Source organism: Lynx canadensis, chromosome A3 (genome assembly GCF_007474595.2).
Source record: "Lynx canadensis isolate LIC74 chromosome A3, mLynCan4.pri.v2, whole genome shotgun sequence".
Classification (NCBI taxonomy): Eukaryota; Metazoa; Chordata; class Mammalia; order Carnivora; family Felidae; genus Lynx; species Lynx canadensis.
This window is the reverse complement of record NC_044305.1, coordinates 117,672,664-117,686,915: the sequence shown is the minus strand read 5'-3', so window position 1 is coordinate 117,686,915 and position 14,252 is coordinate 117,672,664. Positions and strand designations below refer to the sequence as shown.

The 14,252-nt window shown below is 39.0% G+C and overlaps 1 protein-coding gene across 2 annotated transcripts in view; it reads left to right on the top strand.

Annotated features, from left to right (window-relative positions):
* BABAM2 (BRISC and BRCA1 A complex member 2) overlaps positions 1–14,252 on the top strand; it is a 397,923-nt gene that overhangs the window by 82,235 nt on the left and 301,436 nt on the right. For both annotated transcript variants that reach the window (XM_030311393.2, XM_030311392.1), the window contains exon 4: positions 2,641–2,735. In XM_030311393.2, coding sequence (XP_030167253.1) covers positions 2,641–2,735 — 95 coding nt within the window. The remainder of the gene's footprint in view (positions 1–2,640; positions 2,736–14,252) is intronic.

Sequence of the window (14,252 nt, the reverse complement as noted above, 5' to 3'; positions counted from 1 at the left end):
GACACAGAATCTGAAGCAGGCTCCAGGCTCTGAGCTGTCAGCACAGAGCCTGATGCGGGGCTCAAACTCACAAACCATGAGATCATGACCTGAGCTGAAGTTGGACGCTTAACCGACTGAGCCACCCAGGTACCCCTATATACCACATCTTCTTTATCCATTTATCTATCGATGGGCACTTGTGTTGCTTCTTTATCTTCGCTTTATAAATAATGCTACAGTAAACATAGGGGTGCATATAGCTTTCTGAAGTAGTGTTTTTGTTCTCTTTGAGTAAATATGAAGGGTATATTTTCTTGCTCATATTTATTCTCTATAGAAAGAGGTGGAAGTAACTCTTCTGTACTTTATTCCTTATTGTAGATTGTTAGTACTTAGATATCCAATTCAGAAAATAGAATTTTGTTAAATATATTGAACATTTCTTGAATATATTCTGTATGTTACACTTTGCCCCATTGGAAACACCAAATAAGTATAAGCCTGTTCATTCTCTGAATGCTTGCAAGATATTTAGGAAAATCAAATGTTTGTCCTTGTACTGCTCTGTATTTGTGGTTCTGTGTGTATATCCTGTCTCCCTGACTAAATGTAAGCTCCTTGAGGAGAACCATCCTTATATTGACACAGTGTGTATCACAGTGTCTCACATATACCATGTGTTTATTATGAATTTTTGAAATCAGTAGAACAGGAAAAAAACAATATAATACTACAACTAAATACTCAAGTGAATGGCGTCACTAGTCAGTATTGTTGAATGTGAGGCAATGATGATTGGTGTGTACTGGATTTATCAGGAAAGTCTTCATGCAAGGCAGGATTATTAAGTGGACTTATAAAGTCCACTTATAAAGGATAGGTAAGAACTGAGCAAGGCGAAAGGGCATTTCAAGTAGGTGTCATAGTTTGGAGGTCAGTAAGCAGATCATATCGACTGGAATGGAAGGTTGGTATTGGCTTGTAGATAGAAGGGTGAACCAATAAGTAGGAACGTCATATTTCAGAGGCCTTTAAGGCTAGTTTGAAAGATTTGCCCTTTACTCCATTTGACATTAGCAAATCATTGAAGTTTTTGGAGCTAGAAAGTTTTGGGGCAAAGCATTACTTTAAGAATGTTTACTTGGTGATAGCATATATTATGGGCTGGAGGGAAACTTGTACCAGGAGACCACTTAGGAGGGTATGAAAATAATTGAGTTCTTCTAGTCTGTCGATTCTTAAAGAGCAGAGTTTTTTCTTTTATCTTTAGTGGCTAGCATAGTGGCTACAGCAGAATTCAATTTTACTTTTTTTGTTGGATGCATGAATGCATGAACTAGGTCATCTGGGCCTGGAGAGAGCTGTTAGCAGCAGGAAATACCCATGTGAGAAACATTTTGGAGGGAGAATTGAGGTGACTTGTTTTCTAATAGTATAAAGAGTGTGCGTAAGGTCAAAGAGGACACTCAAGTCACAGCATGGAGGATTAAGGAATCTCTAGAAATAGGAAAATCAGCTAGGGGAAGTGAGGAGCGAGAAAAGGGAGAGTCAGAGCATGTTTTTAGACTTGCAGAGTTTGAGACTGAAACACATAGTGCGTAGAGGTAGAGAGGCTCAAGTGAGAACTGAAGTCTAAGTGTATTAATTTGGATATTACTATGAAGATCCTGTCTGAGCAGGAAAAATGATTGGACTGATGAAACTCTGTGCGTGGGTACAGAGGTTGTGTGCATGTGCACATGTATACACACTCATACGCTAGAACCTGGTACGTGTGTTCAATTGCCCATACACTAATGTGCTGGTTGGTATTAGCAGAATGATGAGTACTGGTTCTTGGGGTGGGCAGAGGGGCAAAAAAAAATGCTAAAGAAGGAGACAGGAAAGGAACAGAGGTGGAAGAACTTAGCAACACAAATTTGTTAAGGAGACTTTGTAATTTGTCTTGTGTTTCAAGACGGTGTCAGCTAATAAATAATTAGGATACATTGTAGATATAAACCTGACCTTTTTGATTCCAAGCCAAATATTCTTTCCATTATACCAAAAGTTTGCATGTTTAATTTTTTCAAGGCAAGGTCCTTATCTTTAGAGAAACAGTCTTCAGGAAAGGCTTCTTAATTAGCAGGCAGTGATTGGACGGTAACATTTCTTATAGAAAAATCTTCATGTGCTTTGGATGTGGATGCTTCCACTTTTCTGCTTGGGTATTTATATTTGTAGTGTGGTAGGAGACAAAACTTGCGTGTTGTAGACAGGAATTTAAAAGATGATATCATTTCTTCCATTTGAAGAATTAATCATTTAGAAGATGCTTTTCAAAAATTTATTCATTTATTTATTTATTTTGAGAGAGAGAGAGAACGCTCGGTAGGGGCAGAGAGAGAGGTGAGAGAGAGTCCCAAGCAGAGAGAATCTGACAGCGCAGAGCCTGATGCGAGGCTTGAACTCATGAACCGTGAGATCATGACCTGAACCGGAATCAAGAGTCAGACGCTTAGCCGACAGTCACCCAGGCGTCCCTCAGAATTTTTTCTTTTTGTTAAAGTAAATGTAAACTCCTTTCTTTTTTTTTCAGAAGTGTTTTTGATGCATTCCTCAGAACATTCATGAATTAGCAAGGAAATACAAAAGGCCTGATGTTTTCTTTTCTTTCAGGGGATATCATTTTCAATGCCCAATACCCAGAGCTGCCCCCTGATTTTATCTTTGGAGAAGATGCTGAATTCCTGCCAGATCCCTCGGCTCTGCATGTGAGTACTGCAGGCTCGTTTTGGATGATCTTTATTTGTTGAAGGAAAATAAAATTAGCTTTTGACAATTGCTTGACAGATAAATTTGCCAAACACGTGGGGTTTTTTCCACCCCTTTTTTCCTCTGTCCTCTGAAATAAGTACAACTCTTCATGTGCCAACATAGTTTAAAGATTTTTTTTCATTGCAGTTTTACTTGCAGACTATTTTGAATTAAAATCTGTAGCATATTGGTTAAAATATTTTTACTTCAGCTTAAAGAGACATGTTGAAGAGATTTCTTTATTTTAACTTAATATTTCATGCCTGCAATCAATTTTCTAATGTTTACTAACACTTCATCACAGAGCTTGTTAGGGGAGTGTTTCTTGGCTCTTCAAGAGGCCTTTTTTGTATAGAAGTGAAAGTGGCAAATTTGGACTTGTATCCATATTATCTCAGTATTATTATCAGAAGGGTAAAGATCAGATTAAGTGTTCTTTATTAAGCAAGACCAAAAACTTTGTAGTTAAAGTAAAATATTTCTGGGGTTAAAGCAGGGAAAGGAGCTGTGGTACTTGTCAGAGCACATGTGGTTTACATAAAAAATTGTGTGTTTCACATTGCTCGTGGAGAAAAACATGTGCCGTTTTGTTTAAAAGGTCTGACCAGACAAAATGTCTCTTTCTTTCCCTTCTCAAGTTCAGTTTTGCCATGATGCCTATACTATAAGAGGGTTTTATTGTTCAAAACTATGTCCTTTCTTTGGTCTTTTTTGTCTCAAAGTTTTGTAATTAAAAATTTTGATGACTTTGAAATCTTGTCCCCCCCTCCCTTTTTAAAAAGGGAAGTGTTAAACAGGAAGTTTTAACCCAAACCTAAAGAATTATCTTAAATTTTGGAACACAGCCGTAAAAATGCGATTGGCAAGAGTAGGCTGGGTTTGTTGCAAAATTTCTAATAATTACACTCAAACTGCTAGTTGATTTTCAAAAATGTGTAGTTTAAGCATGGTCCCTTTAGATGCTACGTGTTACACATTGACCCCATATTGAAGCGGAGGGGCTTACCTGGAGTTAAAGAGTCAGAAGTATCTCTACAGACCTCTTCTGTGTTAAATCTGCCCAGTGGAGGGTAACATATGCTAAATGCCAAAGATGTATTACAGGCTAAGTGCTCCAGGAATTTAAAGAAGGTTGTCGGAAAAGGCTTTGTAGTAGAGGTGACACTTGGACTCACTCTCAAAGAATGGAGCCTAAGTAGGGAGTATGGCAGAGAGAATTTCAAACGGGGGGCATGACATAAGCAAATGAAATGTACAATGTATTGTAGTGCTACTGACAGGTTTGCTGAAGTGTAAGTTAATATAAGGAAGGGCTGGAAAAGGTTAGAGAGGGAAGTTGGGACAAGATTGTGGAGAACATTGAATGCTAGGTTAAGAGCCACTGAAAGAAATGATAATAACAGAATCATTCAGTAGCAATGTGGTCAGTATAATGGATCAAGGAAAGGGTAAGGAGCAGAACTGAGGACTGTTGCCAAAATCTGGGGGAGGGCGAAGAAAGGGGCTTTGAGCTAGGATGATACAAGAGGGAATACCATGAAGGAAAGGATAAGAAATATTTACAACTTCTTTTTTGGGAATTGCCTTTAAAATTTGCAAGGCACATCTTCAATATTGAAAAGTATTGTGAGAGTGTAGAATTTAAAACCCAAAAGGACCTCGAGGTTCAGCTTATTCCACTTTTCTGTTTCATTTTATTTTGTATGGGTTTTGAAATTCTTTTTATTTTAGTATTTTTTGAGAGAGAGAGCGCCTGTGCAAGGGTGAGTGTGCAAGCAGGGGAGGGGCAGAGAGGGAGGGAGAGAGAATCCCAAGCGGACTGCACACCCAGTGCCTAGTGTGAGGTGGGGCTCGATCTCACCACCCTGAGATCATGACCTAAGCCAGAATCCAGAGTCAGATGCTTAACCGACTGAGCCACCCAGGCACCCCACTATTTTTCTATTCTAATACTGAGAAAATGGACCTAGAATTGTATAATTGTGTCAGAGTTGATATTATAACGCTACTCTTCTTATATTTAGTCCCTGAGTGAAGTTTTTGCAGGTGTTTTTGAGAAATTAGCTGAAGAGGAACAGCCAAAAAAAATCAAAGCACTATGTCTAAGAGGACAATTACAAATCTAGGGGAATGCTTTCTTCAGCTATAGTCAATCTGAGGACTCAGGCAGGCTACCCAGTGCTTCTTCCGGCACCAGTAGGCAAGTCTAGAAAAGCAACCAAGGGACACCGTCTACCAGCTGGTGAGGTCCACCCAGCCCTTGAGGTACTCTGGATGTTCACTGTCATCTGGCTAAAACACTAGGACAGGATAAATGTCAGCAGACGTCTCCCTGAGCGTAGCATGCCTCCAAAGGACTTTTCCCTCACCTGTTAACAGGTTATGGTTTAATTCTTCATTTCAGGTCAGCCTTTTTTCCTTCCTTCCTGCAGTGTGCAGAACACAGTCACTAATAACCTGATTAGTCCGTATGAAGTTCTGAATGAAGGAGGGATTACATATTTCATCACCTATGGAGCAGAGAACAGAATGTCTAGAGTTTTTGGATTTTCCCCTTGAAGTACTAATTGCAGGAGGGAATGAATAGGTACCCTTAGATTCTGGGAGTGTAGTCCAAAGTAGTCGCTGTGGCAAATATGGAATTTCCCTGAAGTTACTGGGTTTTATCTTCAAAATTAATAAAAATTATTTTGCATTTGATTCCATAATATGCTTGTGCTCTTTAATAAAAAGTGTATTAAATTACAAATATTTGAGACAAAAATGTGTTCCACTTTGAGAAATACAGTTTTTGAGAATATTTTATTTATTCAATTTGTTTAAACTGGCTTCTTTCCATGAAAGGATTTGAAGTAAATTAAATAAAGGATGCACATAAAGTCAATAAAAATATGTGAGGTGCTCTAATCCATCAGATGAAGTCACCTCTTTCCACACTCAAGCTCTTCATTCACAGAGATGAGTTTCATTAAGGACTTTGAGATCCTCAGGTGAATGCAAACTACTAGATAGAGATACCAGATCCAGATAAATACTAGATAGACACCAGAGACAAGTATCTCATGGACACCAGAGTCATAAAATCATGGAGTTATAAATGTAGTTGTCCAGTGGTTCCCACTTCTGGCTATCCATTAGAATAATTTAGGAAGCCTGTTAAAAATACAGATTCCTGGATCCCACTGGAATAGCGAATTACACCTGTTAGGGAGCTGAAGAGTCATTAAATTCTCTGGGCCATTTCTATATATTAGTTTGTGAACTGCTATTGGGAATCACTCATTGAACCCATCTTTTATAGTAACGTCTCCAACAGAAGGTCATTTGTCTTTGCTTGACATTGTTTCCAGTGAGGTATCATTTTCCATTTTGGGGACAGCTTCATTTCATTTCTTTTCTTTTTTTTTTAATTACCAGCTTTATTGAGACATAGTTTATGTGCCATGCAGTCTGCCCATTTAAAGTGTATAATTCAGTGGTTTTTAGTATATTGACAGAGTTGTGTAACCATTGCCAGAGTTGAATTTACATTTTTAAAAACTGAAGTATAATTGACATTGTAACATTATTTGCTTTCAAGGGTACAACATAATGATTTGATATTTGTATTTATTGTGAAGTGATCACCACAGTGTCTAGTTAACATCTGTCACTATCAAAGTCAAATTTAAACATTAGCAGTCACTTCCCTATCCTCCCCACTCCTACCTGTATCCACTCTAAGCAGTAACTATTCTGCATTCTGTCTCTGTGGATTTGCCTGTTCTGGACAGTTCCTATAAATGGAATCGTACAATATGTGATCCTTTGTGACTGACCAGTTTCATCAGCATACAGTTTTCAACGTGTCATGTATCACTACTTCATTATTTATTGCTAAATAATATTACATTGTGTGCATATACCACATTTTATGTATCCATCATCAGTTGATAAACATTTGGGTTGTTTTTATGTTTTGGCTATTATAAGGACTGTTTTAATTGTTCTTGGATATATCCCTAGGAGTAGAATTGCTGTGTCAAATGGTGACTATGTTTAGCTTCTTGAGAAACTCCCAGGCTGCTTTCCAAAGTGGCTATACCATTTTACATGCCCACCAGCAATATAAGTGTTCCAGTTTCTCCACACCCAAATAACCAAAATTTGTTATTATCTGTGTTTTTGATTATAGCCTGTGAAGTGGTATCTCATTGTGGTTGTGGTTTGTGTTTTGCTGATGGCTAATGGCGTTTTGCATCTTTTCATGTCCTTATTGGCCATTTTTATAACTTCTTTGGAGAAGTGTCTGTTCAAATCCTTTGCCCATTTTTTAAATTGCGTTATTTGCCTTCTGTTGTTGAGGTGTAAGAGTTCATTGTATATTCCGGATATAAGGTATATGACTTGGCACAATTTTCTTCCATTCTGTGGATTGTCTTTTAACTTTCTAGGTAGCATTGTTTGAAGGACAAAAAATATTTAAGTCTAACTTCTCTACATTTTATTTTGTTGTGTGTGCTTTCGATTTCACATCTAAGAAACCATTGCCTAGCCCAAGGTTATGAAATCTTACCATTATCCTTTCCTTAAAAACTTCTGGAATTTTTTTGCTGACATTTAGGTATTTGATCCATTTGGGGTTAATTTTTGTGTATTGTGTGAGATAGGGGCCCTATTTCATTGTTTTATAAGTGGAGATCCAGATGTCTAAATATGATTTATTGGAAAAACTGTTTTTTCCTGTTGAGTTCTTTTGACATTCTTGCTGAAACTCAGTTGACTATAAATGTGAGGGTGTATTTCTGAACTTGCCTTTCTATTGATTTGATCTGTATTTTAACCTTATACAGTACCACACTGTCTTGACTGCTGTGACTTTGTAATAAGTTTTGAAGTGTGAAATATGAGTTTTCCAACTTTGTTCTTCTTTTCCAAGAATCCTTTGATTGTTGTGGGTCCCTTGCATTTCCTAGGATCAGCTTGTCAGTTTCTTCTGAGAGCCCAGCTGGGATTTTGATAGGAATTGCGTTGAATCTAGATCCAGCTAGAGAATTGCTATTCACCGCTTTCATTCATAACTCTCTTCCCCCATTTATCTGAATGGCTTGCTTCCCTCCTATTTTCAAATGTCATTGTATTGGAGAGGCCTTTCCTGGTGTCCTTATACAAAGTAGTAGTAACACCCTCCCCATTTGGCTGTCATTTTTATTTTATTTTATTTTTTTAAAAATTTTTTTAACATTTATTTATTTTTGAGACAGAGAGAGACAGAGCGTGAACAGGGGAGGGGCAGAGAGGGAGCGAGACACAGAATCTGAAACAGGCTTCAGGCTCTGAGCTGTCAGCACAGAGCCCGACGCGGGGCTCGAGCTCACAGACCGTGAGATCGTGACCTGAGCCGAAGTCGGACGCTTAACCGACCGAGCCACCCAGGCGCCCCTACGCTGTCATTTTTAAATCATGCTTTGTTTTCTTCTTTGCACTTAACTACCATTTGATAAATTTTTGGTTGCTTATTTGTTTGGTACCTCTGTCCCAGGGTAACCAATGGCCCTGGTGTGCCTGAGGCTGATGGGTTTTCTGGAATGTAGTGCCTTCAGTGCTGAAACTGGGTAGTCCCAGGCAAATTGGGATAGAGGGTTCCCCTTGTTTCTTCACTGGAATGAAAGCCTCTTGAGAGAATGAATTCATTTTCTTCACTGCCGTGTCCTAGTATCTAGAAAAGTGTCTGGTGTGTGGAGGTGCACAATATATGTTTGTTAGATGAACAGGTCTCCCCTAAGTTTGTGTATTTCTTAAGGGACTTGTTGGTTTCCAAGACTCGAAAAGATGTTTTAGATGAAAATTTCAAAATAGAAGAAGAGATTCAGTTTTAGAGAAACTGGGAGATAAAAATCAGTTAGCAGAATCTCTGAGGCAGTGATTTTCAGCCTCAGTTTTGCAATGCCCTGTGGTATGTTTGGCTACCCAGAGGGCATTGTGAAATTCTTTCCCCAAAAGTAATAATGATAATTCCCTTTAATTTAAAATAAAATTGCACCAAGGAGGAAGGGTGGTTCAGAAGTTTAAATGAGAAGGACATGTTGCAATTATAGCAAAAGTGGAAGCCACTGATATCTGACTTCCTAGTTTGAAGAAGGTAAGAGCGGTCTTGGGTTTGGGACAAGCACCTTCACGGTAGGGAATCTAATGTTACTCATTCCTTCACTGATTTTTCTGCTCATATGGAATGTAAGTGTAGAAAGAAGGATTGTGCTGACACCTTGTCACTGCTCCCCTGCTCGCTCTTCACTGTGCCTTCCGAAGGACATCTTTTGAATGTGTCCTTGCAAAACAGTGCCCGTCCCGTGTGTACATGAAATGTATGTGAAGAATGTGCTTTGCTGAGATGGACTGCATGGCCCATGGCTGCAAAATGCCGTCCAGGTGTGTGGTGCTCCTATTCCGAGACACTTCCCTGTGCCATGGCCTACAGCACATTTTAAAACCGCAATCTCTTTCATTTTTCAAATATTTATTTACTGCCTCGTTTGAGACCCTTAAAAGACTCCTCTTTAGCCCTAAAGCTGGACATAATGCTCAAGACAGAGAAGTGAATGAAACTGCAGCCTGAGGCGATACGTGCAGGGATGGGGGTGTGTGCCCATGATGCCGTGGGGATAATTGGAGGAGTGCTCTACCAGCTCCGAGCACAGGAAGTGTTGAGACTAAGGAACAGATTCTTTGATCATTTATAAAAGATCCACATTTTTATATAACTTATAGAAGAATGATGTATCTACAGGAGAGTGTGCAAATCACAAGTGTCTTACATGGAGAATTTCCAAAAAATAAACATACCATGTAACCAGCACTTAGATCAGGATCGGTTCGATGCGGGGCTCAAATTCATGAACTATGAGATTGTGACCTGAGCCGAAATCAGGAGTCGACTGAGCCACCTGGGCGCCCCATTACCCCACATTTATTTGTGAGCTTCACCCCTGTAGTTTGTTATTGTTGTTTGCTCATTCCATTGCATGAGCGCAGAGCAGTTTATTTATTCATTCTAGTATTGATCGACATTTGGATTCTTTTTAGGATTTCGCTGTTGTGAATAGTGCTATCATGAATATCCTTGTGCCTGTCTCAGTGAGTATGTGTGTGCATTTCTGAGGGGTATATACGGAAGGGCTATCTTGCTGGGCCACGTGGTGTAGAGGGTTAAGGAGAGGATTAATAAACACGCGTGCGCGCGCACATGTTTAATTTTGAAGGTATGTGTTATAACTGGGCTTTAAAAGCCCAGTTGTAGGAAGACAGAACATCTTGAAAGTACAAACAAGGTACCCTTAAAAGGAAACTTGACCAGTTTATCATTCGGAGTTTAGTCAGGAGCAGAAACCATACCAGTAACTCAGATAGGGAAAATTGAGTAACGAGAATTATTAGCTACTTAACGGAGTAGAAGAGCACTCTAGAGAATGCAAAGCACAGCGGTTGTAGAAAGCAGCTACTCCGTGGCTGAGAGAGAATACCCAAGAGGGAACAAACTTGGAAGGCTCCTTCCCTGGGTCTTCGTTCCCTGCCCCGGGCTGACATTCTGTCCTCCTTGTTGGAGAGGGTGTGACTGCAGCCCACTGGATTATGGAGATTTGCACTTGGGGGTGCCGCAGACCAGAACTGGTGTGGCCTACTGGGTGCTGGTGGGCCAGGGTGGCGAGTGGAAATGGGCTGGGTGCCGGTTAAACAGGCTGGAGGGTGGCACTCCTGGGTCTCCTGCATGCCTCTGGCAGTGGCACCATAGGGGCAACTATGGAAAGTGCCTCAGAACCGGGATTAGAAGCTCCTCCCTCTGTTATGCCTTGCGCTGTCCCTCCATCACTTTCTACTGACCAGCTAAACATTGCACCAGCTGGCAAAGAAAAAGTGTTTGCGGGGTCCAGTCCCAGTTTCATAAACAGGACAAACGAGTAGATTGGGAAGAGGAGCGGCAGTAAATGAATAGCACAACTAGACAATGCCAAACTTCTCTTCCAGTGTATTGTTTTCTGTTGTGTCTACTCTACTGTTAAGTCCACTTAATGAGTTCTTATTTTTAGTAATATGTTTTTCAATTCCACAACGCTTTGGTGAATTTATCTTTTTATCTATAGTTTTGCCATTTTATTGCACATGCTAATCCTATTTATTTTCCAGTCCTGTGAGCCAGTTGTAATATCTGGACTATCCTAGGGTCTGTTTATTTTGCCTGCTTTTTTCTTTAGTTATCAGTCACGTGGTTCTGTATTTGCCGTCTTTCGTAGTTTTGAGTGAATGTCAGACATTCCTGTTTAAAAAAAAAAAAAAAAGCAACCATAGAGGCTTCAGATGATGTGATCATCTTACAGAGAGAGGGTTCATTGTCCCCTCTCCTAGGCAGAGAGTGTTGATTCATCACCTGAAGCTATATGGGACTCTGCTGGGTTGAGGCTGGTTTATGTCTTTGGTAAGGGTCGTCTACCTGTGGTTCACTATGATTTCTGAGGTAGAGTTCTTCAGGGCTTTTTTGTGAAAGTCTGGAGTGGTCAGTGTTCTAAGACACTTCTAAGATCCTTGGCTTATGAAATATTTTAAAGTAGAATTCCACATCATTTACCAAATATTCAAATACCTAGCATGGATCTTTGCCCCAATAGATTTGAAATTCTAAATTTTCGATTATAAGACTGTTGATAGGTCGGCTCTGCTTTTCAGAGGTACTTGCTTAATTTTAGCTTCTTGCCCATGGGCGGCCACAGAATTCATCAAATATCTTGAGGATAACTGGCTACATGTTTGATGTCTCTAAAGGCTCTGCCAAAAGTTCTAAATGATTTTTCTGAGTCCAGCAGCAGCTTTGTGACTGTGCAAAGCCTGGATTCTCAGCCTCCCTCTTGTGCCTGGAATTTGCAAATGTCCCCAGGGTAAAAGCAGAAGTCAGTTGTTTTGCATTTTTGAGAACATATAATTTTACCCTTTACTTTCATAGCAAAAACACACAAAACTTTAGTGGACCATAAAATACTACTCGCTTTGTTGGCAAGAATACAGAATTAATACAAAGTATTAATTAAAAATATTTGACGTTAATAAAAATGTTAAGTAACATTAATTAGTAAAATGTTTGAAAACAGTGTACTTCTTCCTTTTTTATGAAAACCTAGACTTTAAGTTCCAGTAGGTTTTTCTAAGGTAGAAATAAGGGTGAATGTTATTTAGAGGTGGCATCTCATGCTCTCTCGAGTTGAATGCAGCTTGGATTCAAAGGATGCATTTATGTATGATCCAAGTGAATACGAGAGAATTACTAGAAATTTTGATGCAAAATTGGTTTATGTGCTGATGAGTTAAAAACTCAATTTGTACTTCTACTCAATATCACTGTTTTTACTTATCAGCCATGGAAACATTTTATGAGGTAGGAGGGATGTCAATGTTATTCTTTGTAAAATGTACCTCCTAAGGGGAGATGGTGGAAGACTTTGGTTTAAAAACGTTGATTTGTGATTTCATCTATTTTTCCAAAGGCATTGCTGTTACAACTAACTGTAGATTAAGGAGTGGAGTGTTAACATATACACATGTCTATATACACGTATAATTTTGAAGGCGTGTGTTATAAACAGGGCTTTAAAAGCACAGTTGTAGAAAAACAGAGCATCTTGAAAGTACAAACAAGGGACATTTAAGATGTTCACTCTCATAAGACAAATGAAAAAAAAAAAGGCAAACCAAGTTATTTTTTGAAATCCAATGGCAAATATAACATTTAGCAGATGTTACCAGTTTTGATTTACTCGATTGAATTTGCAAAAATGCTTTTGGGAAAATGAGGTACTGAGTTGCATGTGACGCATTTCAGCTTAAGAATTTGCTCTCCCAGAGCAAGAGGAGTTAGTTCATGATCAGTGTTTGGAGATTGCTCATTGTCGTTGGTTGGTTGATTTCCTTTGTTATCCTCTCTTTATCACCTTCTACCCTCTCCAGCATTGTCCTCTGAGAGTTGGGTTTTAAAGTTATGATAACATATTTTTATTATTATTAACATATAAAATATAGGCAAGTGCCAAGAAAACAAATCTATAATTGTGCACAATTTAGAGACGAGTGTTAATGTATAATGAAGTTAATGTCTTTACTCCTAGTGTTTTTCTGCATCTGTGTCACCTGTACGTATGTCCTCCACAGTTGTCAGTGATTTTTACTTTATATATTATCGTAAGCATGTCTCTGATGACATTACAGATTGATCTGAAACATCTTTTAAAATTGGCTTCTATTCTTTTGACCTGTTCTGATGGTTAGTACTTACCCAGGCAAATAAAAGGTGTATCGGAAACCAGTCCTTTTTCTTTAAATTTCTCATAAAAAACGCTGACTGCCTGCCGCTTAAGGCTGTTAACTAAGTGAAATGATAATTTGTGAATTCTTAGTAACTAATAGTAGTTTATGGTTAATAACTGAACTAAAAACAGTCTTAATTCATCGTTGTAAGTCTTATGGCTATGAACAGGGATTCTGCCCATGTTTCTCTTAAGAAAATAAGAGTGGAACGAAAGTTTTAGTGAAACTGCATCAGAATTGTTTCTGGCTAGCATACACACAACATTGAGTTGGAGATGAAGAACTCTGCCTTTCAAGAGGACCTTGGCTTGTTTGGAGAAACAGGACTTAAACTTAAAAAGAGAAATATTGTAGCAAATTGTAGTATACTGTCATGGCACCCTGATACTATCTCTGGAGCACTACTATTTTGTCCAGTAATTGTGTGTTTCCATTTTTGTCTTTTCTACCATTCCCTGAGCACCTTGAAGCAGAGACCGTATCTTATTCATCTTTAATTTATAACACTTACGTGTGGTAAAGGGACTTAGTAAGTACACACCAATACATATATTTTTTTAAATGCATCGATATGCTAAGTACCACATTAATGGCACCGGAGTTCTGATGGGGTAGTGATTGTGGAGTCTGTGGTGATCTGAGGCTTCATGGAGGTAGGAGGGTTTTACCTGGGTCTTCAAGCAGGGGATAGGATTTAGAAAATGAACAGAGGGGATGGCGCTGTGGGCAGGGGGACAGAGCTTCCAGAGAAGCATCACGAACCAAGGATAACATATTGGAAGCACTGAGCAGCAAACCGGTTTTATTGGGGGAGAGTTTGCATGGGCAAATATTAGAAAATACAGTTACAGAGGTAGATTGAGGTGAAATTGTAAGGGGTTTGGAATCCAAAGCTAAAGATTACTCATTACTAGCAGAGCCTCTGATTTTAAGGAACTACTGCAGACTTACTAGGTTTTGTTTTCCTTTTTAGAAAAAGACATTGAAGCTTTTGTGAGATGTTCATGATCTAGGTAATTTTTTTTCCCCCCTGTGGTATTGAGGATTACAGAAATTTTTGGTATCTTTACTTTGTAGCCACCTGCGGTTAAGTGCACTTCTGGAAATTGTTATGAACTTCATGTACGCGCATTAGTTTTTCAGAGGAG